The sequence below is a fragment of the Capsicum annuum genome, chromosome 3, assembly GCF_002878395.1.
Source record: "Capsicum annuum cultivar UCD-10X-F1 chromosome 3, UCD10Xv1.1, whole genome shotgun sequence".
Taxonomy (NCBI): domain Eukaryota; kingdom Viridiplantae; phylum Streptophyta; class Magnoliopsida; order Solanales; family Solanaceae; genus Capsicum; species Capsicum annuum.
The window spans coordinates 266,400,944-266,425,832 of record NC_061113.1 but is presented as its reverse complement, the minus strand read 5'-3'; the positions used below and the strand labels follow the sequence as shown (position 1 = coordinate 266,425,832).

At 33.7% G+C, this 24,889-nt stretch overlaps 2 protein-coding genes and 1 non-coding gene across 3 annotated transcripts; 1 reads left to right on the top strand and 2 right to left on the bottom strand.

Moving 5' to 3' along the window:
* Positions 1-9,944: 9,944 nt before the first annotated feature.
* On the bottom strand, positions 9,945-12,774 carry LOC124897258 (protein SYS1 homolog). The gene is made up of 3 exons (XM_047410112.1): positions 12,228-12,774; positions 11,066-11,292; positions 9,945-10,216 (listed from the first exon to the last, which is right to left on the bottom strand). Exons 1-3 carry the CDS (start codon positions 12,449-12,451, stop codon positions 10,140-10,142), a joined length of 528 nt encoding a protein of 175 aa, XP_047266068.1. The 5' UTR covers positions 12,452-12,774; the 3' UTR covers positions 9,945-10,139.
* Positions 12,775-13,282: 508 nt separating this feature from the next.
* TRNAR-UCG lies at positions 13,283-13,356 on the top strand. The gene has a single exon. It is a non-coding gene; the product is annotated as a tRNA-Arg (tRNA).
* A 173-nt stretch (positions 13,357-13,529) lies between these two features.
* Positions 13,530-19,455, bottom strand: LOC107861865 (MAR-binding filament-like protein 1). Its single transcript, XM_016707240.2, has 4 exons — positions 19,117-19,455; positions 16,012-16,046; positions 15,767-15,904; positions 13,530-15,447 (listed from the first exon to the last, which is right to left on the bottom strand). Exons 1-4 carry the CDS (start codon positions 19,379-19,381, stop codon positions 13,729-13,731), a joined length of 2,157 nt encoding a protein of 718 aa, XP_016562726.2. The 5' UTR covers positions 19,382-19,455; the 3' UTR covers positions 13,530-13,728.
* Positions 19,456-24,889: the final 5,434 nt, after the last annotated feature.

Here is a 24,889-nt window from a genome sequence, read left to right as displayed (position 1 = left end):
AATCAATATGATGCATTCCGCAACTCCTACTGGTCACAGTGAAGGACAGTCAACTACTAGACATCCACTCTTTGATGGCACTCACTTTATCTGGTGGAAAGCAAGGATAGAGATGTTCATTTAAGGAGAAGACTATGAGTTATGGGACAGGATCACTGAAGGTCCTAATATTCCAATGAAGTTAGTTGATGGAGAACAGGTCAAAAAGGTGAGAAGTGAGTTTACCCCTAATGACTTGTTGGCCTTGCAGAAAAATGTAAAGGCAAAAACTATCCTGGTTTGTGGCTTAGGACCAGCTGAATACAACAGGATATCAACCTGCACTACTGCTAAACAGATCTGGGATGCACTGGTGAATGCTCATGAAGGCACTTCTCAGGTAAGAAAATTTTGGATTTCTCTCCTTTTTACTGAGTATGAGGCCTTCAAGATGAAGGAGAAAGAATCCCTGCATGAGATGATGACAAAGCTTACCACCTTAATCAATGAACTTACTTCCCTGGGAAAAGTAATTTCTGAGGAAGAATAAGTTGAAAAGGTATTAAGAGTAACCTAAGTCAAAATGGAATGTTAAGGTAACAACAATCAGGGAAGCAAACAAAGATCTTGCTGGAATGACCTTGGATGAATTAGTTGGAAACCTTAGAACTTATGAGATGGAAGTTGATAGAACCAAAGAACAAGCACCTCCTAAGAAAGTCTTGGCATTAAAGGCTTCTGATAGTGATGAAGAAATTGAGCTTGATAAGGAGCAAGTTGCCTTCATAACCAAAAACTTCAGCAAATTCTTCAAGAAGAAGAAAGGAACAGGTGTTAAGAGACAATCCAATGACAATCCAAATGGCTGTTACAAGTGTGGCAACATTGATCATCAGATCAGAGACTGTGTCTGGGAAATAGAATGAAAGAAGGAAAGGGCAGAGAAGGAATTAAAAGAAAAGGAAAAAAAATGAGAGAACAACATGCAATGATAGCAGCTTGGGGATTTAATTCAGATGAAGATGAAGTTGAAGTTGATGAAACTGCATTTATGTCTTTTGGAAATTCAGACTTAGATAAAGAAGAAAATGATTCTGAGGTAAGTATACTTGATCTTAAAGAAAAACTGCAACTGTTTTCAAAATCAAAACTTGTTTCCCTAATGAGTGCCCTGATTGATGATTTTCAAGAGTTAACCTCTAATAGAGATGAATTGTTCAATTCTTTTGCAAGCCTAAAATGTGATCTCATTGATTTGAAGGCATACATAGGAACCGTTGACAAAGAAAATAGCTCACTTAAGAAACAGATTGCAGAACTAGAAACTTCAAACAATGGTCTTAAATCTGAAGTCCTCAAACTAACTTTAACTGATAATGGAAAAAGCCCCATGAGTAAAGATCAAGAAAATTCTGAACTTGAGGTAATTAGATACAAACAAGAATGCTATGATTTAACTGAAAAAATGAACAAGCTGAATCAAGAAGTTTCAATACTAAAACTTGATCTTGAAAGGGCAAATAGGTGGACAAATTCCTCAAGAATTGTTCATAAGCTGGGTGAAAGAATGTAGAATGAAATGGTTGGATTGGGATTCCACAAAAATTTTGATGTACTCCAAGATTTGTGCTATATCTGTGGTAACCTTGGACATCCCACTACTGAATGCCCAGTAGCTACAAAAAGCAGATCAAATAGTCAAAACTTGGCATGAAAATTTTCTCAGACCAAAAGGAACAAATTCAGTTTTGGTCAGAGAAACAGTTTGAGCTGCATGTTGCCCGCATGGACTAAAAGAAATTTGATTCATCCTTTCACTCATAAAACAGGACCCAAGTTAGTCTGGGTTCCTAAGTCTAACCATTGATTTCTATTGCAGGAGAAAGTGAAAGGAAGCAAAAAGCACTGGTACTTAGATAGTGCTTGCTCATGACACATGACTGGTGATAAGAGAAAGTTTCTTTCACTCTCCAAAATAGATGGAGGAGGAGTTTCATTTGGTAATGAAAAAAGAGGAATCATTACTGGAGTAGGGAAGATTGGCTCATCTGAATCAAAAGCATTGGAAGATATCTATCTTGTTGAGGGACTAAAGCACAACCTGCTGAGTATTTCACAGTTGTGTGACAAAGGTAATAAAGTTATTTTTACTGCTGCAGGGGTCAAAGTCAAAAGGATGGACACCAAAGAAGTGGTGCTTACTGCAAAGAGATACAGAAATGTATACAAAGTCGATATTATGGCATTACCAGGATCTGAGATGACCTGTCTAAGTGCTATAGAAAATGATCCCCTCCTTTGGCATAGAAGACTTGGTCATGCAAGTCTAAAATAATTAAACATACTTTCTTCCAAAGACATGGTATTGGGAATACCCAAAACCAAGTTTAAAAAGGAAAAGTTATGCAGTGCATGTGTAAGGGGGAAGCAGGTAAGATCTTCGTTTAAGTCAAAGAATCACGTTAGCACTACCAAGTGTCTTGACCTGGTTCATATGGACTTATGCAGACCCATGAGAGTTCAAAGCAGATGTGGAAAAAGGTATGTTTTTATTATTATTGATGATTATTCCAGATTCACATGGACATTTTTTCTAGCCTCCAAGGAATATGCCTTTGGTGCTTTTGAAATCTTCATTAAGAAAATTGAAAAGAAACTGAGCTCTTCTTTAGTTTCCATAAGGTCTGACCATAGTACAGAATTTGAGAATATAAAATTCTTAGAATTTTGTTCAATAAATGGTGTAGATCATAACTTCTCAGCTGGTAGAAAGGAAAAATAGAACCCTGGAAGACATGACTAGAACAATTATGCTTGCAGCTGATATTACTCAAAACCTATGGGCTGAGGCAATGAGTACTGCTGCATACATTATAAATAGATGCATAATCAGGCCTATGTTAGATAAAACTCCCTATGAATTACTAGGAGGAAGAAAGCCAAATATTTCTCACTTTAGAACTTTTGGTTATAAATGTTTTATTCACAATAATGGAAAGGATAATTTGGGAAAATTTGATGGTAAAAGTGATGAGGAAATCTTTCTAGGATACTCACTTAATAGAAAAGCTTATAGGGTTTTAAACAAACGAACTAACTGTGTTGAAGAAAGCATGCATGTAATCTGTGATGAATCCTGTGTTAAGACTAACCTGCAGGAAGGAAGTGACACTGAGGAACAGGAAATATCACCCGGTTCATCCACTGGAGCTATCAAACATGGAGAAACCTTAACAGGGGGAACTGAAGCTGAAGTGACAATGATAAGGGGAACTGAGCCTCAAAATATCCCCATTCAGAACATCAGCAGTAATCCTGGAAGCTCACTAGGGTTGATCCCAAAAGGATACAAGTATCAAGGATCACACCCTATTAAGAATGTACTAACTAATATTATATCTGGGATTACCAAAAGGTCTGGATTGAGAAATATGTGTGCCTTCAAGGCATTTCTATCAGAAATTGAACCTAAGCAGGTAACTGAAGCTTTGCTTGATGCTGACTGGATCATAGCCATGCAGGAGGAGTTGAATTAGTTTGAGAGAAGCAAAGTATGACACTTAGTTCCTCTTCCAAAAGACAGATCAGTAATTGGGACTAAGTGGGTCTACAAAAACAAAGTTGATGAGCATGGAATAGTCACAAGAAACAAGGAAAGATTGGTGGTCTAGGGATACAATCAGGAAGAAGTAATTGACTTTGATGAGACTTTTGCACCTATAGCTAGACTTGAAGCTATAAGACTACTTGTTGCTTTTGCTGCCTACATGGAGTTTATCCTTTATCAGATGGATGTGAAGAGTACATTCCTAAATGGCATTCTCAAAGAGGAGGTGTATGTTAAACAACCTCCAGATTTTAAAAGCAAGGAGTTTTTTTATTATGTATACAGATTGGACAAAGCCTTGTATGGATTGAAACAAGCTCCAAGAGCTTGGTATGAAAGACTGTCAAAATTTCTGTTGGAACATGGTCATACCAGCGGTAAAATTGACAACACTCTTTTCTTGAAATCAAATGGGAAGGACTTGTTGATTATACAGATATATGTGGATGATATTATTTTTGGCTCAACAAATATGAGTATGACCCATGAATTTGCCAAACTCATGAGTAGTGAATTTGAGATGAGCATGATGGGAGAGCTGAATTACTTCTTGGGCTTGCAAATAAAGCAATTAGACTCTGGGACAGTGATTCACCAACAGAAGTATGCTAAAGAGATTCTTTAAAGGTTCTCCATGGAGGAAGCAAAAGAGATCAGCACTTTTATTGCCATTGCCATAAAATTAGACTTGGATGAAGCAGGATCAGATGTTGAGCAAAAATTGTATGGAGGAATGATTGGCTCATTATTATATCTCACAGCAAGCAGGCCTGATATTGTGTTCAGTGTAGGACTGTGTGCTAGATTCCAAGAAAAAACAAAAGGGTCTCATTTAAAATCTGTGAAAAGAATTCTCAGATACTTGAAAGGAACAACTGATCTTGGATTGTGGTACCCTAAAGGTGGTAACTTTAGTTTAGTGGGATACTTAGATGCTGATTATGCAGGTTACTTGGTGGACAGGAAAAGTACTACTGGCATGGCACACTTTCTTAGAACATGTTTGATTACATGGTCCACTAAGAAGCAAAATTCAGTAGCCTTGTCAACTGCTGAAGCTGAATATGTTGTTATAGGTTCCTGTTGTGCTCAGTTACTATGGATTAAGCAACAACTTAAGAACTTTGGTATTGATGTAGGGTGTGTCCCCATTTTTTGTGATAACACAAGTGCCATAAACATAGCCAAAAATCCTAATCAACATAAAAGAACTAAGCATATTGATATTAAACATCACTTTCTTAGAGAAAAAATTGAAAAAGGTCTTATATCAATCATGTTTTGTTCTACTGAGAAACAAATTGCTGACATCTTCACTAAGGCTTTGAGTAGAGAACATTTTGAAAAAAATAGGTTAGCCTTGGGGATGATTAAACTTGCATAAGTCTCCCTCAATGCTTGATTAGAATAGGTTGTTTTATAAGTGAATGCTGATTAATTCAGTCTCACACATTAAAAATGTATCCTAAGTCCAAAAATTAGAATATGTTGACTCATGATTATGTTGATTTTGCAGAAAAGCTGGACCACTGAGGCAATTGTAACCATTTCTTCCAGGTATGACTAAATTTATCTTACAGTACCTTACTAAGAAACAAGTTGTTTACATGATCCCTTCAATTCCATTTAAACCGCCAAAAATCAAGGGATCTGATCCATTTTAAAAGTTGCTCCTTCCTTTCCCATCATTTCATACTTTTCAATCATTACTTCTCTGCCACATACAGTTATCCGCCTCTTCAACTTCCTCTAAAGTTTTCCTTTAAATAAGCTTCTTGAGTCTATCTTAACTCCATTCTCCAAATCAAGAAAAATATCTTGTTCCATTATGGACTCTCCTTCTTCCTCTTCATCTTCATCATCCAAAAACCCTACCAAGAACCTCATAAAATCTATTATCCTTCACCCAAACATGACTTTACCTTTCATCATCCCTCCATAAATCTCCCACAAATTGACCAACTTCGCTACATTTTGTCATCTCCAAAAGCCTTTCTCCAAAATTCCTTTACCTTCTTCAGTCTTCATGAAATCCCTTCTCCTTCCTCCACCTATCCCACTCAATATTGTTGAAATTGATGAAAACCCTAGTGACAGAGACGACCTTCCCATAGCCGACTTGATTCCCAGAAAATCCAGATCTCAACTACAGAGAAAACCCTCGTCTATTTCTGTTGATAACGTAGTTCCTTGGAAACCCTCTCCAACTGTCTCTGCACTTCGAACTCCTTACACTAGAGGGAAGAAGAAGTGTGAAGATGCTTTCTTAACTGAAGCACTTCAAGAAAGCAAAAAGAAACGGGTTGTCATCTCTGATTCCTCACCTCCTCGTTCATCATCCCTTGATAATCTTCTTCTCTCAGTCAAGAAGACTAAGACTATCATGGCTAAAACTACCAAAGTCTTTCCATCTTACAAAACCTCTCCAAAATCTGCACCCAAGAAATTTACCTCCAATTCCACTCCAAAGGTCAAGGCTCCCACATCCTCAAAAGCTTCACCTTCTAAGGCCTCTTCCAGATCAAAAAAACATGTCAGGAAACCTGTTCCCTCTATTCCTCTGACTCTGAGTACCATCCAGACACCACTGCTGAGTTGGACTCTGACTATGAGGATCATGTACCATCTTCTTATCAAGATACTCTTGAGGCTCATAATCTTCACTTCCAAAAACGCTAATTAACTAGAGGGAGAGTTATCAGTGGGTTTAGAGGAGTTGACATGCACACTCTGATGAGAAAACTGGAGTTCCAAGGATGGTCTCTGTTGTTTCTTCAAGGAGATATTTAGAGGAAATTTGGAAAACCTAAAGTCTATGAGTTCTATACAAATGGGATCGGCATAGGTGAGTTGTTTTCTACTACTGTGAGAAAGGTTACTGTAAACCTTTACATTGTTGATATTACTAGGATTCTACATATTCCTTCTGGGGGTTGGGGTCACTATATCAAGGGAAATTGGCCACCCTTGGACAACCTTACTTCTGCTCTTGAAATTTGTAGAAAGTTCTCTGGGAATCCTCATCTGATTCATCATCGAAGGGTTTTTAAGAGAGAGATATTCCCCCTCCATCAGCTCTATTTTGATGTAGTACACAAGATGATCATTCCTAGGAAGGAGAGAAAGAATCTGGCTAGTTTTTTGGATCTCACTCTCATGGAATTATTAGATAGTGAAGTAAGAATTGATCTACCTAGACTTATTCTGAAGCACATGCAAAGGGTGCTCATCAAGGAGAAAAATGGGCATGCACTTTCTTATGAATTCTGGCTTACCCCTATCCTTGAGGACTTTAGGGTACCTGTTCAAGTATGGTCTTCACAGACTGTGAAAGACATCATAGGAAGTGTGAATCATATGATGCTACCTGGTTCCATGAGGAATGTGGATAATCCCATGCAGAGACTAAGGAATGCACTGGCTGATAAACAGGGTGAGGTCGAAGCTGCACAAGTTGCATTGGAGACAACACAAGCTGCTCATGAAGAGGAAAGAGAGATTCTTCAAGCTCAAATTGCTTCCCTAACCTCACTACTGGAAAAAGAAAGATCTGAAAATGCTGATGTGATTAGGAAACTCACCTCTCTAATTCCCTCCTCTTCATCCTTTTAGCCCTGGTTTCTGATATCCAAGAACAACTTTTTGTTCCTTTCCTTAAATGACTTGTTTTCTATTAGGGTGCTGCTGATTAATATAAGTCACATCATGAATGAAATGGTCTTAGTTGTTTTCACATGTTCTGATCCTGCTTTATCTTGCTGTATTCATGTTCTATTATTCTGAATTTTGATTGTCTTAGTGATTGCCTCAATGGTCATGAATTATTAAACGATTTTTCACTTGTTGAATAAGCTTTTCGATGATGTCAAAAGGGGGAAGAATAGACTATGCAACACATATAACTCAATGACTAATCATGTTTCATTCTCTGTGATCTTCTAGTCATAGTTCTTTACTGAGTATGTCAGGGTTAAATAAAGGATGCTGAGGTGTTGAATTTGTCAACATCAAAAAGGGGGAATTTGTTAGGAAAAGAAAAATGAAGTTTTGATGATGAACACAGTGAATGAAATAGGTTCCACAACATGTTTCATGCAACATGTTCCACACAAGTGAATCTGCTATTGTCGACTGATTAGCATGAAGTCAGTCCAAAAAAGTGAAGGTAATCCAAGTCAAGATAGGAAGGACATCAAGGCAGTCCAATTCAAATTAGAAAACAAGGAAAGGCGGCAGAAATTAAAAGACGGAAAAGTCAATCCAATTCAAGTAAGGAAAGGAGATCAACTGAAAGTTTCAATCAAGGTTGCTATAAATACAAGGGAAAAGATCAAAGCACGGTGTGCACAAAAAGAGACAGTCAACAATCAAGCAAACAAGTTCGTCCAGTTGAAGGAGAACCTAATCTATACTTCTGAAGTCGTAGATCAGTTGTAATAGGTAGGTTCTTTTAATTGTAACGTGTCATAGTTTTTGTACTCAGTGATCTATAAACTGAGATAGAAGTATTTGTCTTCAAGTTGGGGAACTCGAAGATTTGGGAACACTTATCTTGGGTGAGATTTGTGTTTTTGTAGTGATAGGAATTAGAAGTTTTAATTCCTAAGTTACAAGAAGCCTTGTAATTGTTTGATTGTTGAGGCTCAAGAGTTTTAGTGAAGCTGGGGTTAAATCCTGTAGAGGTACAGGTCGTGGTTTTTTACACCATTCTTGAGCAGGGTGTTTTCCACGGAAAAACACTGTGTTCAGTTTTCTCTTCTGCAAACTGCGTTTACTTACTTGTTCCACAGATAGGCAAATAGTAGAATCGAGAAATCAGTAGGGCCCATACTCTAATTTTTTATTTTTTTTTGGCGTTCTTTTCATCTCAGTGCCTATTGGCCTAACAAATACGATAAACAGCTACTCATAAATCTCAATCCGACATTCTACTTCTCCTATCTAATGCATATATACTAATTTTTATTCATGAAAATACTGGCTGCAGGTTAGTGTTTCAGCTTCCAAAATCCTATGGTATGTTACAAGGCCAAATATTAACGTCTTGGGCTACATTTCTAGTGCTTGGATATGAATGGGTGGGTTGAAAATCGGTCAGATGAAAACTGATACCCGTCCATATACTCACTCCATCTCATTTTATGTATTGCCTTTTGACAAGGCATAGAGTTTAAAAAATGAGTGATGACTTTGTAAAGTTTATAAAATTGTCCCTCTTAAAGTTTACTTTTTAGTTGTCTTTTCTTATTAAGTGGAGTGAGGCTCGGTAAAGATAAAATTGGGACATTGCTATTAAATACTCCCTCCATCCTATTTTACTTGTCCCAAATTGGAATGGTTATAGCTAGTTTACCATAGTACCCCTATTAAATGATGTTTACATTTTAATTTAAAGAAAAAGTAATTAATGCAAAGAGTAAAATATGAAGAAAAAAAAAATTGTCTTGTCTTGATAAGTAAAAAAAGACAAGTAAAATGAGACACCAAATTAAGAAATTTGGGACGGGTAAAATGGGACGAAAGGAGTAGTTACCAATTAAGAAAATATGACATTCTTTTGGGGACGAACTTTAAAAGGAAATGACTGACACATAAAATGGGACGGGACGGGGGAATATAAAATAGTTAAACCATTGGATAATGAGTTCTTATTAGTATATTTATATAAAAGAAATAAGTAACTCCCAAATTATCATCATTTCTTCTTCTTTATCCGCTTTTTAGGTTGTGTTTGATATGAATGGAAAATATTTTTAAAAAATAAATACTAGTTAGGAGTTAGATCCAGAATCAGTGTTGGGACTCTGATAAAATATAGATCAACTCAAAATTGTTCGCTTCTTAGTTTTCCTATTTAAGCAGGCTCTTTTATAGCTTCTTGAACTATCAAACAAACTAACAAGAAGTCAACTAAATAAAATCATTAAAAGAAAGTACAGGCATTCAATTTTAAACTTTGATGTAACTTTTTTCTATCAAACATTCTTCAATCATCATTTAGTATATTTTCCTCGACCTCTAATGTAACCAAGTTAAAATAGACATAAAAACCTCCCAACTTTTTCTTTTTGGAGGGGCAGGGTCCAGGGTCGAAGGCTTGCGTCTAGAAGGATTAAACATACAAAAATCTTGTACTACTATTATTCAGTTCTCTTATATATAAAAATAAAAATCTCCATGGAGATTGGAGATACCAAGATAATACTGCAGATTAGGGGGAGTTTGGATTGTCTTTTCTTAAGTGACTTATAGGCTAAAAGCTAACCGTTTGGCCTTTTTTTGGTTACTTTTTAAGCCTAAGTGAAGTGCTTAAACCCACTTTTTTCTTTGACAAACACCTCCAAAAATAAAACAATGCTTAAAAGCCAAAAACACTTAAAAATAAGTCAATCCAAACGCCCTCTTAGTACAAAAAATTACTTGCTGAAATTAGATCCCTTATATCTGTAGGAGAGTTCCAGCACAGCATCAGCGACAAAACCAAAAAAGACATATTACTGGATAAATCTATTTTTTACAAAAGCAATGTTTCCTCCCTACCCTCAAAGATCTTTCAAACCGTATTGTCCAAACGATACAAAGGGATTTGTTCATTCAGGTCTTCGTTTGCCTTCTCCTCACTGACTGACCCTGCCAATCATAATTTAGATTCTCTCAGTACAAATTGAGATTTTCTATCAACAAACCCAAAAATTAACTAAAAAGAAGTCGTAAGGAGAAGTACAACAAATGGCGGCTAATATTCCTATTTTGTTTACTGAAGCTCACTGTTGCACCATTATGAGAAATGCTAATATATATACACTGCTATTAGGAAGTGCAATCAAACCCAACCTGACCCTATTCAAGCTGAAAACAGAATCCTCCAGTGTTGTCAAAAGCACATGTAAATTGCAGTATCCATCAACTCCACCACTTTCTTCTACTTTGCCTCACCTCCCCTTCATCCTTTCTACCTTATAGTCATTTAACAAATTTATTACTGCAACTACTGCTCTAATTTGTTGACAACCTAGTGCATCACATATTCTCAAGTACCAAGATGCTCATGAACCATACATGCTATCTCATTTTTAGCCAGGTCTAATGGCAAGCAGCAGCATAAGCATCCATGAAAGAGGAAATTTCACAAAGTTTACTAATATAGTAGAGGAGATTGACGAAGACCTTCATACTCTATGCAATGGCAAAGAAAAATGAGGTGTTAATAACCTCCAGTGAAATCCAACAACTAAAGCATAGAAATCTGAAACACTTCAACTTTAGAATATAGATAAATGATACAAAAATAGAAGAGAAATAACAGCAGTTAGCATTATACTCAAAGAAGCAGCATAATCAGGGTCCTAAAATAGTGTGTAGAGTTGAAAGGTGCCAGATCAAAGTGATAGCGTTCGGGCCAATGATATGGAGAAATGAAATAATGGAAAGAGGCATTCTCAGAGAGAAATGATTCAAAATGGAGAAGAAGGAGCTTACTTGATCGGAATCTTGAAATTGGAATTTCGTGTAATTCACGTCTTATGCACAAGTATTCACTTAATAACGCCATCACCGCAAGCCCGGTAACATTCACAACCCACCATGTTATTGACGAAGGCCAACCTCCATAGATAATACATATTAAAAGATGGATGATGTAGAATGTTGCTGAAAAATCCAAGCACTTCTTAGACCTCTCAATCAAATAAAGTAAATAGCCAGCTCTGCATATTGCAACAAGAAATATATTCAATCATGCATGCTGAACCACATTTCATGGAAAGTTAGGTATCCGTTCACAGAATACAAATTTTCTCATCCGAGACCAGCTTGGCGTAAGAAAATCCACATAAGAAGTCAACCAAAAGTACAAATTAGAGAGATAAAGAGTATCATGCTATATCATTGTCCATTCCTTTTTTGGGCTTATTTACAGTTGCATCTTCTTTACTTATCAAGTGTAAGTTCCTCATCCTCCCTTTTACCTTTTCCCCCAGCTCTAAGTTCACCAAACATGTCAAAGATCAAACTAACATGCACAGAAAACATATCATATACAGACATTATCATAAAACTCCAATCTCCTAAAACTCAAATTGCTGAAACCATTATCATATACAGACATTCTCTTTAAACTCCCATTGCTACCCTTATTATGTTGGACAAGCTCACCAAACATATCAATGCACAGAAAAATTAGACTGCTTTCAATCAGTAATCGAAGACACATTCAAAGATGATAATATCTGATATTTCAGCAGGGAAATCTTCCCAATTCAAATTATTCTTTTTTCCCATCTGTGTCCTAGCCTGGACAGATTTTCTTGGTACCTTGGGAGGTGGCAAATATCCCATGAAATTAGCCGAAGTGTGTGCAAGTTGGCCCGGACACCAAGGTAGTTTAAAACATAACAGATTCTTCTTTACTTCCCATTTGTCCAGTTACCAGGTAACTGTGGAATTAGTCCAAGTGTGAGCAAGCTAGCCTGAACACCTCGGTTATTCTTCTTTTTTATAGAGTTTGGGTCATGGAATCTACGCCCAAAAACTATAATTAAAAATAGTGTCAAAACACTAATAAAATAGCAAAGAGATTGAAGAGATGAATAAAACAAAAGTTTCAACTACATGAAGAAGAAATGAGAAACAGAATTCTCACCCTGCAAGTGAAGTGAGAATAAAGGAGGCAATAACACACCACCCCGTAACAGTGGAAGCAGTAACAGTAGCATAATCAAAGAAATAAACAAGACTCATTCGAGAAACACGCGTTCCAACGAGAATTGCCGTGAATATACCCAGCGTCAAATAATACAGACATTGAAAGCACACAATCTGTGCAACAATAAGCCATGGATCCCACACTGCCGTTCCATAGAACATGACTGTTCCAATCCTCTTTCACCAATGAATTGTAAAAAAGAAAAATTGAAGTAAATTCAAAGGAAAGAAGAATTTAATCGATAGACGATGGATGAGTAATTAGGAATTTTGGGGATCAGAAACAGAGGCAGAGAAACCCTAATTGAGAAGAAAAAATGGGGGCAATAGAGCTACTACTGAAATTGAGCTGATGGAAAAAGAAAGGAAAGGGGAACCTAAATTCTGAATCTGACGACGATGACTTTTTGTGGCAATTTTTTATGTCTAAAAACTCTTTCTAAAGCTAAGTCATAATCCACATAGTAACATTTTCTTCTCTTTTTTCTTTTCCAACCATAATATATATTTGATTGATTTTCAAAATAAGTCACTTTTAGATTAGTTATTCACCTACTATTAGTTGTTCAATTTATTTCTCAGTGCCATATAAAATAAGAAGGAAAGAGTACTAATTATGTGAATTTTTAAATTATCTAGAAAAGATTAAATTAATTTTATAATATATCATTATACTATTTATGTTGTGTAGTTTGAGATATTATTTAACTTGTCAAGACCTATCAAAAGAGTTGTAAATTTTACGTTCAATAATATTGGTGTATTATATTAAATATAAATATTCAATAATGTTTGTTTAGTTTTAAAAAATTAATAGATAATTTATTCTTTATACTCCATTTATTTTTGCTATTAAATATCTTTTGAAACATTAAATTTACTATATTCAAAAGATAATATAGTAAAATTATGCTATAATATTGTTTGCAATTTTTCATTGTGCTACTCGATTTGCCAAAGATTTAATGAAGTACCAGATGCATAAAAGCATGCGACCGCATAGCGCAGTGGATTAGCGCGTTTGACTTCGGATCAAAAGGTCGTGGGTTCGACTCCCACTGTGGTCGACTCTCCTTCATATATGATTATGATAGTTTTTAACACTTTTTCAAGGAAAAATGGCATCAGCTGCATATTCACTTTTATTAATGATGATTCACATGGAAAGATGACTAATGAAGTACATAACTTCACATAAAATTCATTCTAAATTTCGTACTTGCAAGCTGCAACTTCGACCTAGAGATGAGCCATACAGGCTAAAAATGTATACTAGAAAGATGATTACTTCTACAACTCACTGAGAACTACAATTTGAAGTTTCTTGCGATGGCAATGTCCTAATTCCACCATCTCTATTATACACTAATAATATCGCAAACAAATGAGTCGAGGACAAAAAAAAAAAGAAGACGATAAAGCCATTCCGAAACAGTCTACTATGATCCTTCTGGCTTAACAGCAGTCTTCCTCCTCCTCGTTCTCTTCACTGGTACAGTGGCCTTTGCCTGTTCCCCATCTTCAACTTTTTCCTCATTGTTCACTGGAGCTTTTGCTGAGTTTATTTGGCTCCGCAGTCTCAAAATCTCACCTTTTGCTGCTGCCATTTCATCTTCCAATTTCTTTGATCTCTTCTCAAGACTCTCGCGTTCCTTGCCAAGTTTCATCACCAGGCTATGGGCATCTTCCAGATTTTCTCTTGCTTCTTGTGAAATTTGCTTCTGCTCAGAAACAGACTTTTGGAGCACTTCTCTCTCGTCATCAAGGCTAGATATATGAGAATTAGCAAACTCCAGCTCCTTTGCAAGTGCAACCACATTTTTGTTCATATCATCAAGTGATTCTGTAGCCTTTTCCAACTCTTCTTCCAGATTGTTCCGTAACTCTTTCTCTTTTGTAATTTGAGTCTCCAAAAACTTTAACTCTTTGTCAAGTGTGTCAACAAGGTTCTTTTCGTCTTTCAGTTCTTTAGCAGCACGTTCTGCTTTCTTATAGACATCAACTAGCTCTGTCTGTAAGCTATCACGATTTTCAGAAACAGCTGCTAGATCATTTGACGTAGTGTGCATTTCTTCCTTTGTTTTCTTTAGAAGCTCCTTAGTAGTGGTCAGCTCGGCAGCTAAGAGCTCCGCATCATGTTTCGTCTCATCAATGTTCCTCTGTAATGATGTTCTTGTTTCCTCCAATTCCATTTGAAGTTTAGAAACCTCCGCTTCAAGTTTGGAGCAGAGATGCCTGGACTGCTCTAGCTGTACTGTTATATCAGAAGCTTCACGTCTTGATTTCTCAACACTTTCGCGAGTGACTTCTATTTCTTGCTTCAACTTGTTTACATTGTCCAGCTCAGCATCCACAATTCTCCTAAGGTTTTCTTTTTCTCGAGTCAGATCAGCAATTAACACTTTATTTTTGCTCGCTTCACCTAAGGCAGTGCCAAGTTGTTCCTCAAGCTGGTGTAGTCTCTTTTCTTGTTCCCCCAACAGCTCTGCATCTGAAGCCACTTTTTCTTCAGTATTGGACTTGAACTCGTTGTATTCCTTTTGAATAGCATGAAGCTCTTTTCTAGATTCATCTCTCTCAAGGAACAAAGAATTTATTTGCACGTTAAGGCTGTCTTCTGATACACGCTTCAACTCCAGTTCTCTCTCTCTTTTCTGAACTTCATCTTTAAGTTCTTTAATTTCTGAAGTCAAATTCCTCAGCTGATCCTGGGATTGCTGATACATAGAGCTCAATCTATCTACCTCCAACTCTTTCTCAGCTAATTTAGAGGTGCTACTCTGAAGACTCGCCTCTTTATCTTTGATCTCTGTTGTAAGCAAAGTAATCTTTTCTTGCAGAAGTTGTATCAAATCAAGCTTCCCTTTAAGCTCTTCCTGCAATTTCTTCTTATCCTCCTTCATCCTCATGAGGTCATTTTGAAGGCCCTTGATCTTAAATTTGAGCTCCTCAGCAGATCTTTTTTCGTTTTGCAGCTCCTTACCAAGGATAGATAATGCATCCTTTGCTGAATTCAATTCGTTAAGAACAGCTTGCTGCTCTTCACCTGCTCGTTTAAGTTGATTCTTTCGAATTTCCCTTTCGTTCAGCAGTTCAGACTCAAATTTCTTCTCCATTGAAACCAATGCATCTTCTTTGTCCTTCAGCTTATTTTTCATCTGAGTACATGAAAACAGATCCTAATTAGTAAAAGCTACCCAAGAAACAAAAACTCACTCTTTCTGCCTACAATCTTACAATTTAAAATAAAATTTAAGCTAATAGTCTACACTGTTTGAAACAAGTTCAGGCCAAATACAAGCTTGCACTCCCACCACCCCCTCCCCCACCCTTAAATAATTATATTCTGCAGTCTCAGCTTAGAAATGTTGGTAATAAACATTGTACCTCTAGAAGCAACAATTGCATCATGCAATAGACAAACAATGTCGGTAAGATTACAACTGACAAAAGATAATGGAGAGATATCCAGCTTACAGATTCAATGGTTGCATCTGAAACTGCCTTCTCATTTCGACCCAAGGCATAAAGAGAACCAAGCACGCCTGAACCAACAACTCCAAGTCCATTAAGTAGAGAAAGGAAGGGATTCCCAGCACTTCCTTGGATTGTTTGCTGGTTAAAAGAAAGTATTGACTGAGAGCATATAAAGCTGAGGATAATGTAGAAATGCAAGTATAGCAGAATCCATTCTCTCAATCATTTTTCAAGGAAATACAGACCTCTGTTTCCTCTTTCTGCGGCTGCCCTTGAGAATCTGTATTAGTATGAGAGCAGAGTTAGTCACACTAGAAAAGGCTTCAGAGTTATGGGATATATAACAACAACAACAACAAACCCAGTGTATTAACTCTTCACAAATCTAAGTACAGGTTCGCAGTATCTGGAGAAACCATTATTGACCACAATCATCACAAATAACAAATGTAAGCAATTCAAAGGAGATCAAATGCACTCTTTCTGATAAATGTCCAGTAATAAATAACTATGGAAAGACGCAATGATATCTCTGTCTTTGATATGAATATGTACTTCCTTATTCTACATTTCCATCTCCTCAGTCCTCACCGCAACATTTAGAAGTGTTTTCTTGTGCTACATTTCCATCTCCTCACCACAACATTTAAAAGTATTTTCTTATGCTACATTTCCATCTCCTCACTGCAACATTTAGAAGTGTTTTCTTATGCTACGTTTCCATCTCCTCACTGCAACATTTAGAAGTGTTTTCTTATGCCACATTTCCATCTCCTCACCGCGATATTTAGAAGTGGATGCTTCCACCGTGACCAACAAGGTGAACAAAGTTAACACACACAGGAGACCCCACTCTTATTACCCTATCCAGGTGCAGATATTATGCTACATTTCCATCTCCTCACCGCGACATTTAGAAGTGTTTTCTTATGCCATATTTCCATCTCCGCACCGCAACATTTAGAAGTGGGTACTTCCACCATGACCAACAAGGTGAACAAAGTTAACACACACAGGAGACCCCACTCTTCTTACCCTATCCAGGTGCAGATATTATGCTACATTTCCATCTCCTCACCGCAACATTTAGAAGTGTTTTCTTATGCCACATTTCCATCTCCGCACCGCAACATTTAGAAGTGGGTACTTCCACCATGACCAACAAGGTGAACAAAGTTAACACACACAGGAGACCCCACTCTTATCACCCTATCCAGATGCAGATAACATGCAACTCATCCTTCCTTTTTCCCTTTGGATCTCTCTCTCTCTCATGAACAAGCAATCAGGATCAGTGAAGCCACAAGAAGAAGACTGACAAAGGAATGATGGAATAGACTCATAAATTCATAAGCCAAGAAAAGCTTCTATGGGAGCAGGAGCACTCTAGCCTTAAAAGCTTGTGCTTTTGTCATTTCATTACACGTAAAGTTAAAAATTCAGCTGAAAGAGTAACCTTTTGTAACTTATATTTTGTTTGCACAAACCGTTCTCTTTGAGGGAGTCAGCATAATTTGGATTCTCCATCGAAAAACATGAGAATCTACACAAGTCAAGACATCTCGTAACTCATTATTTGTGGCAAAACCCATCAATGTTTTAATGATTTGGCCAAACAGAAATACTATCCCAAAGTACTTTACTAAAAAAAATCAGTTGACGAAAGAACTTTAAAATAAGCAGATTCTGAAAGTTAAAAATGCTATTTAAGTTTACAAGGCTATACAACAATTAACCAACAAACAGAAAATTTTGGAAACAGAATTTATTGGCAAGGACATCATCACTTATCTCATTACTCTTAGATTTAACTAGAAGCAATTATTAATGGCTATTTTTGAACAGTAAGCGTTATGCCTCCCAGAGGCAATCTTATTTATAAAGGGAAACAAGGCAGATATCTAATCCAAATCTGAAGAAAAAATGTCATTAGGAAACAAGTATAATAACTAGATACTATTTAGAATGCCTAAACCTGGACACTAAGGAAACCATTGTCAATTCCAGAATATCTTAAACAACATTCTTCCCATATACTTTCAGAGGCAATATAATATACTGGGCACAACTCTTAAATCAGCCAAATGTTAACATACATCCTCTAACTGAACACTGCTGTTTTTCAGCCGAATAGCCAAATCTTGTTGTCATTAATACGAAGCATCAATTGATAGAAAGAGACTAAATAGCAATGAGGGTAAATCCCTAAAATAAGAATCTATCGCTAACTATAGTGCAATACTTCAAGAAATTCGTGCTGGTTACATTTAAGCCACTAAAATGGACCTAATTTACCATATTCATCGGTTCCATAAACTAAACACATAGCCCTTTGCTAAATCATTGTGTTATGAATTAGAACTGCCAACTGATAGAAGAATCCTAAATGGCAATGAAGGTAAATCCCTATAAATCAGAATCTATTGCTAACTACAATGCAATACTTCAAGAAATTCATACGGGTTACACTTAAGCACTTCAAGAAATCTATTGCTGAATCTTGTTTTCATTAAGTCAAAGCATCAACTAATAGAAAGAAAGACTAAATAGTAATGAAGGTAAATCCCTAAAATAAGGATCTATTGCTAGCTACAGCAAAATACTTCAAGAAATTCATACTTGTTACACTTAAACCGCTAAAATGGTTTATCATATTCATCAATTCCACTAACTAAATAACACATTTTATGACTTAAACCTACAAAGAACCATATGATTTTTTTCAACTCAGAGAAATGCAACACTTCAAGAAATTCATACTTGTTACACTAAAACCACTAAAATGGTTTATCATATTCATCAATTCTACTAACTAAAGAACACATTTTATGACTTAAACCTCCAAAGAACCATATGATTTTTTTCAACTCATAGCAATGCAATACTTCAAGAAATTCGTACTGGTTACACTTAAACCACCAAAATGGTTTATCATATTCATCAATTCTACTAACTAAGGAACACATTTTGACTTAAAGCTAACAAAGAACCATATGATTTTTTTTCAACTCAGAGCAATGCAACACTTCAAGAAATTCGTAATGGTTACACTAAAACCACTAAAATGGTTTATCATATTCATCGATTCTACTAACTAAAGAACACATTTTATGACTTAGACCTCCATAAAACCATATGACTTTTTTCAACTCAGAGCAATGCAATACTTCAAGAAATTCGTAATGGTTACACTTAAACCACCGAAAAAGTTTATCATATTCATCAATTCTACTAACTAAAGAACACATTTTGACTTAAAGCTACAAAGAACCATATGATTATTTTCAACTCATAGCAAAGCGACATCGAATCATTAAAAAGGGATTGAAGAATCAAGAGAAATGATTTACCTACTGGCCACTCTTCAAAAGCTTTAGCCCTCAAGTTAAGAAGTGGAAGAACTGAGAACCCCACAAAAAGAATCGTTCTTCTTCTGCATAAATCACCTTCCTTTTGATTTTCTGATTGCATACACAACAGAACAGGCCTCTTCTTCTTACATCTTTGTGCATTTCTTGAACAAGAAAGCAAAGGTGTAAATTGGGAAGAACACAATGAAGATGATGAATTAGAAAATGGAGAATGAGTAAAATGGGGAAAACAAGAAGTTCCCATTACAAAGCTTTAGTGGATTCTCTTGATTTCAACTCTCAAAAAAAAAAAATGTGATAAAAGGAAACAGATATCAGAGGCCACTGATTACCGCAGTTATATATTACACTTTTGAGGACTAGATTGCCCTTGCTTCTAAGCGTCTCAAGGCTCTCAACTCCTTATAAATTGGGGGATATTTCAGTACTTTAAAATCATAATGCTAGGGAATTTCCGGTTATAAATTACTCCCTCCAAATATAGATTTATAATTATCCCCACATATGATAATATTTACTTTAGTCAGCAGTCAGGTTATACAAATAAATCTCCGTCCATCACGATGTGATACAGCGGATGATACTGTTTTTTCTTAATTAAAGGTCTTGAATTTGAAATTTGAATATAAATTATTTTTTAATAAAGAACGTTTCCTTTTGAATGGGGCATTACACAACGCGAATCTAGATTAATCGAACTCCAATGCGATATCGAATAGAAAACGAAAAAAAAAAATCTCCACCCAATAATAATAAAAATATTCACTGTAATTTCATAAGTAAGATTTAGAATTAATTTTTATACCCTTGATGTAAAAATCTTAAACTTCAAATTATAAGAATAAAAACTCTGTTATAGGATTTAAAAATGGATTACATATTACAGATTACCGAGGGATAAAGTAAAATTAGATAATTAAAAAGATATACAATTTATTAAATTTTAGATAATGACAACAACAATAACATATCAAATATATTCCTATTGTATAAGGTCTGAGGAGGATAAGTACATGCGATTTATATCGCTACCTCAACTGTGAGATAGAGAAATTATTTTCTTTTAAATTTTTAAATCTTTTAAAAAAATTATTGATGAATGATGATCGAGGTAATTTGATCGCATAGTATAATTTGACTGCATGATATGATCTAATATAATAAAGTAGATGAATAGATTTTGACTGCATGATATGATGATAGAAATAGATGTAACCTGAAGGTAAATATAAGACAATATCTCCAAAATAGGACAGAGAGCATTTTTTGATCTTTTAATTGCCCTTACGCATCCTGAATTCAAATATGAGCTCTTGAATATAAAAACAATGTGTAAGGAGTAATTTTTCCATTTAAATAAAAAGGAGAAGTATTGTTAATTTTATCTTGAATTTTTAAAATAAATACTTATCTTAGGACAAGATAATAACAAGGTTAAATTTTCATTGATAAAAAATAAAACTAAATGAGAACTTGTTTGGTACAAGAAATAACTAATTTCATAATTAATATTAAAAATAAATTTATTCATATTTAATTTGAGACAATATGTAAGAAATAACTCATTTTAAAACTAATTATTCTAAAATTATAATATTACTTTTATTTTATTATAAAAATAAATAATTTATTTTCAATCAAACTACTCCTAAATGGTGTGACTAAGAGGTCTAAATTATAAAAAGCAATAGCATCACATAGTAAAAAGTGATGTTTTGTGAAGACATATATTTACCTTGTACTCCACGTAACGAAAATCACGTGTCTTTTGAATTTTTTTTTTTTGGTTTTCCATTCTGGGGTTGGTGTTCGCGTTGGAGCCCTGACTAATCTGCATCGTGCTTTGCAGAACCCATTAAGGTGGTAGCGCTTCCAACAGAATTTTCTTCATACCTAGGATCGAATTCTCAACCTCTGATTAAGGGTGGAGCAGCCTCATCCACAATCCATGTTGGTGTATCTTTTGAATATATGCCAACTCAAGTGGAGTACCTTTATCCATAACCTTATCATTTTCCTCTCTTGCGAGTCTAGCCAATTTGGCATCTACCAACTTAAGTTTTAAAAAAAGAAAAATTACGTAATAAATTGATTATATGTACTTAAAAATTTTAGATTTTTATTTCATAATTTTTTCTCTCTAAAACTCACGGTTACATCATATTTATATAAAACTAAATGATGTACCCAAAAATATATGATATATTCGTATAAAATTAAATAATATACTTTTAAAAATGTGTTGTAACCACATAAACTAAATTAGAAAAAAAAATTATAATATTAAAAAAAGTTGAGATAAGGAATAACAAGCTCCAAAAAAAGTTGAATTTATGTAACCTTTACTAAAAATAATGGCATGCTCTACCTACTTTTGTTGTATTTACTTTCGAAATTAATCATCTTAGTAGAACATTGTTTTCCACTAAAATCATATTAAACAAAAATATTTTTTTTCTCTAAAAGCATGCGATATTACGCATACTTAAAATTAATGTATAGTAATGTATAATAGGGATCGATATCCGAATTAGAATTAGTTCACTTTTTGATATGCAATACTAATAAATGTATATATGGTGTGATATACATTGTATGATTTTTTTTTTAAAACATACATAAATCAACATTCGTCTAGCTAAATTAATAAAAGATATGGGTAACAGAAATAAATTATTACATTGTATACATTCTTATCGCTTGAATAAATATTCGGAGATGATTTCATTTATACCAATTTTTCACAATAAGTATATGTGAAAGTTTGTCTAGTTCTTCACAGTTTGTAAATCCTAATGTATATATTTTACTACGTAAAATGTGTGTAACTGAATTTATATTTGTTAATTCACAAGATTGATTTGAATGTATATCTATTACTTCACAATATATATCAAATGCATACACAAAAATAAAAGTTTTTCTGTTGCAATAGCTAAAAGACAAAAGTTAAAAAAACAAAAGTTCATCATTCATAATGAGATTTTATCAAAAGTCATATCGGCTATGAGTTATTTAGCTATATGAATTAGGATATTGCTCCAACTGATCATGTCATGGTCAGATTAACAAGAATTCTCAAAATACCTAAAGCTTGGGTGACATTCATTGAAGTTTTGTTTAAATATAATAAGTTAATTGAACTTAGTATATTTATTTATTTATATAATAGCCGATAATATGTTAATTAAATTTAATCGAATGATTAACACCTCTATTTATACTAGGAGATAAAGTATTATTTTCATATAACAAGTTTCAGTAAATTAACAATTTTAAAAATATTTGATCGATTAAATGAAGTTTCATTGAGACTTGATGAAGTTTTTTTCTTAAGTCAATATAATTAATTAATCAAAATTAATTTGATATAATCGCTTATATATTGAAATTATATTTTCACTCTTACAGCTACTACCGATAAAATTAAATCGAATCAAACAATTAACACATTTAATTATATTACAACGATGGTGATCTAGTTAAAAAGGGAACAAAATAATTTATTAACATATGTTATTTATCAACTCTTCGTCTGTTAAATTTTAAAATAAAATATTTGATAAAATGTTATTGGAGATAGCTTTTGTACTATTTTGTTTTTTTTAAAAAAAAAATTGTATTAGTTGTTTTCATCAGCTTAATATTTATATTATTTAAATTAATAGTTCTACTATTAGAGATATAGAACAAAATACATATGAAATATCTTTTTTTTTCCTTCAAAAAATTTGACAGAGTGTGATTGATCTAATGCAACGTTCTTGCTTCCATATATCTTCCTCTTTCTTTAAAATAAGTAGAGAGTATAATGTTTTTCATTATTTAAAAAAATAATATAATTTGGTATACACATAAATATGTAAGAGATTTTTAATCTTCAATTTTAGAAGCTCAATGTGTTTTGGGAATAAGAATAACTTAATGCATTTAATATTAGTACTTTTGGAGGAGAATTTGTTGCTAATAAAAGCTAATGCATTTAATGCAAATAAAGGTTATGACCGTCTTTTTAACAATGTGGTCAAATTTTGGCCATATTTTTGTGGCAATTTTAGCAATATAGTTTCATTATTTTTATTCCCGATGCATGGGAAACCAATAAATTCTCATATTTCCATAATTTTTTAATTCCCATAAACACATCTCAATTCCCATGAAGTGCATAAATTGCCAAATGTGTTAGTACTTCGTTCGTCTACTTTTAGTTGTCATAATATTTTAATTTAATATATTATTAAAAAATTAATTATTAATATAATTAAATTAATGTAATATCTTATTAAATGATATTTATTATTGTATTTTGAAGAAAAAATAATTAATTATAACAATAAGATATGAAAAAATTATTTTTTCTTAATATAACAAATAAAAAAGAAAATCAAATTAAAACAAAAGTAACAGTAAATCCAAAAGGATGGAATATTAAGAAAACAAAAATACGTACATAAAGTGTATTCACACTATAAATAAGTTTTGTTTCATTTTTACCCCTCCCCTCCCTTAAAATTTAAGATAGTTTCATTATTTTTATTTTCAGTGCATGGGAAACCAACAAATTCTCATACTACCATGACTTTTAAATTCCCATAAACGCATCGCAATTACCATGAAATGCATAAATTGCCAAAATATATATATTAGTATTAAGATAACAAAAAATACACACTCCCTCCACCATTCCACCATTTTACTTGTCTCAAATTTCTTAATTTGATTTCTCATTTTACTTATCATTTTTCATTAATCAAGATAAGATATAATTTTTTCCTTTTTTCCCTTAGTATTAATTGTTTTTCTCTAAATCAAAATGTTAACATCATTTAATAGGAGTATTATGGTAAAGTAGTTATATTATTAATTATTTTTCTTAATTAATGTGCAATGTCAAATTGGGACAAGTAAAATGGGACGGAGGGAATATGTAATTCTTTTCCTTTTTTAGTTAGTCCAAATTTGTTTATTAATTGTTAGATATATTTTTTCCTTTTTAGTTCAGTTTTTAATTATAGTTTAAAATTAATGCAAAATTACTTGTTAATTAACTTGATCAAAGTTTTGTGACTTTTAAGTATAAAGTTGAATTTATGTGATAAATTTTAAAGTCAAATGACTTTTAGGGAAAAAAATCAAAAAATTATTTGATATATTAGAATTGAATAATTTTTATATAGCAAAAAGTAATTTTTATATGATAATTTTAAAATTAATTTACCGATGATATTTCTCCAAAAATATCTTAATGAACTATGGTTTGTTTATAATAGAATAATTTTTAAAGTTTGATGAAAAACATTTTTTTTTTTAAAGGACAAGATAGAAGATTAAAGGGAAGGTGAACGAACAAATACAGCGGAAGGAATGCAGAATGTGAATGAGACTTTTGGGTTCCATATAGAGTTTAACAGTATTTGAGTTTTAGAGAAATACAGAATGTACTCCGTCCCAAATTATTTTTCCTTTAACACATTAATTAAGAAAAATAATTAATAACATACCAAGCTTACCATAAACCCTTAAAATGATGATTTACATTTTAATTTGAAGAAAAAGTAATTAATACAAATGATAAAATATTGGAAAAATTTTTTGTCTCTTCTTGATTAATAAAAAAAAGAGGAGTAAAATTTTAAAAATTTGTCTATTACTGCCTAAAAATTTGTGGATTCCTTTTAATTTTAAAAAAAGTTTATTTTGAAAGGTATTGCAGTCTTTTTTATAACTGTAATCAAATTTGAGCAAAATTTTT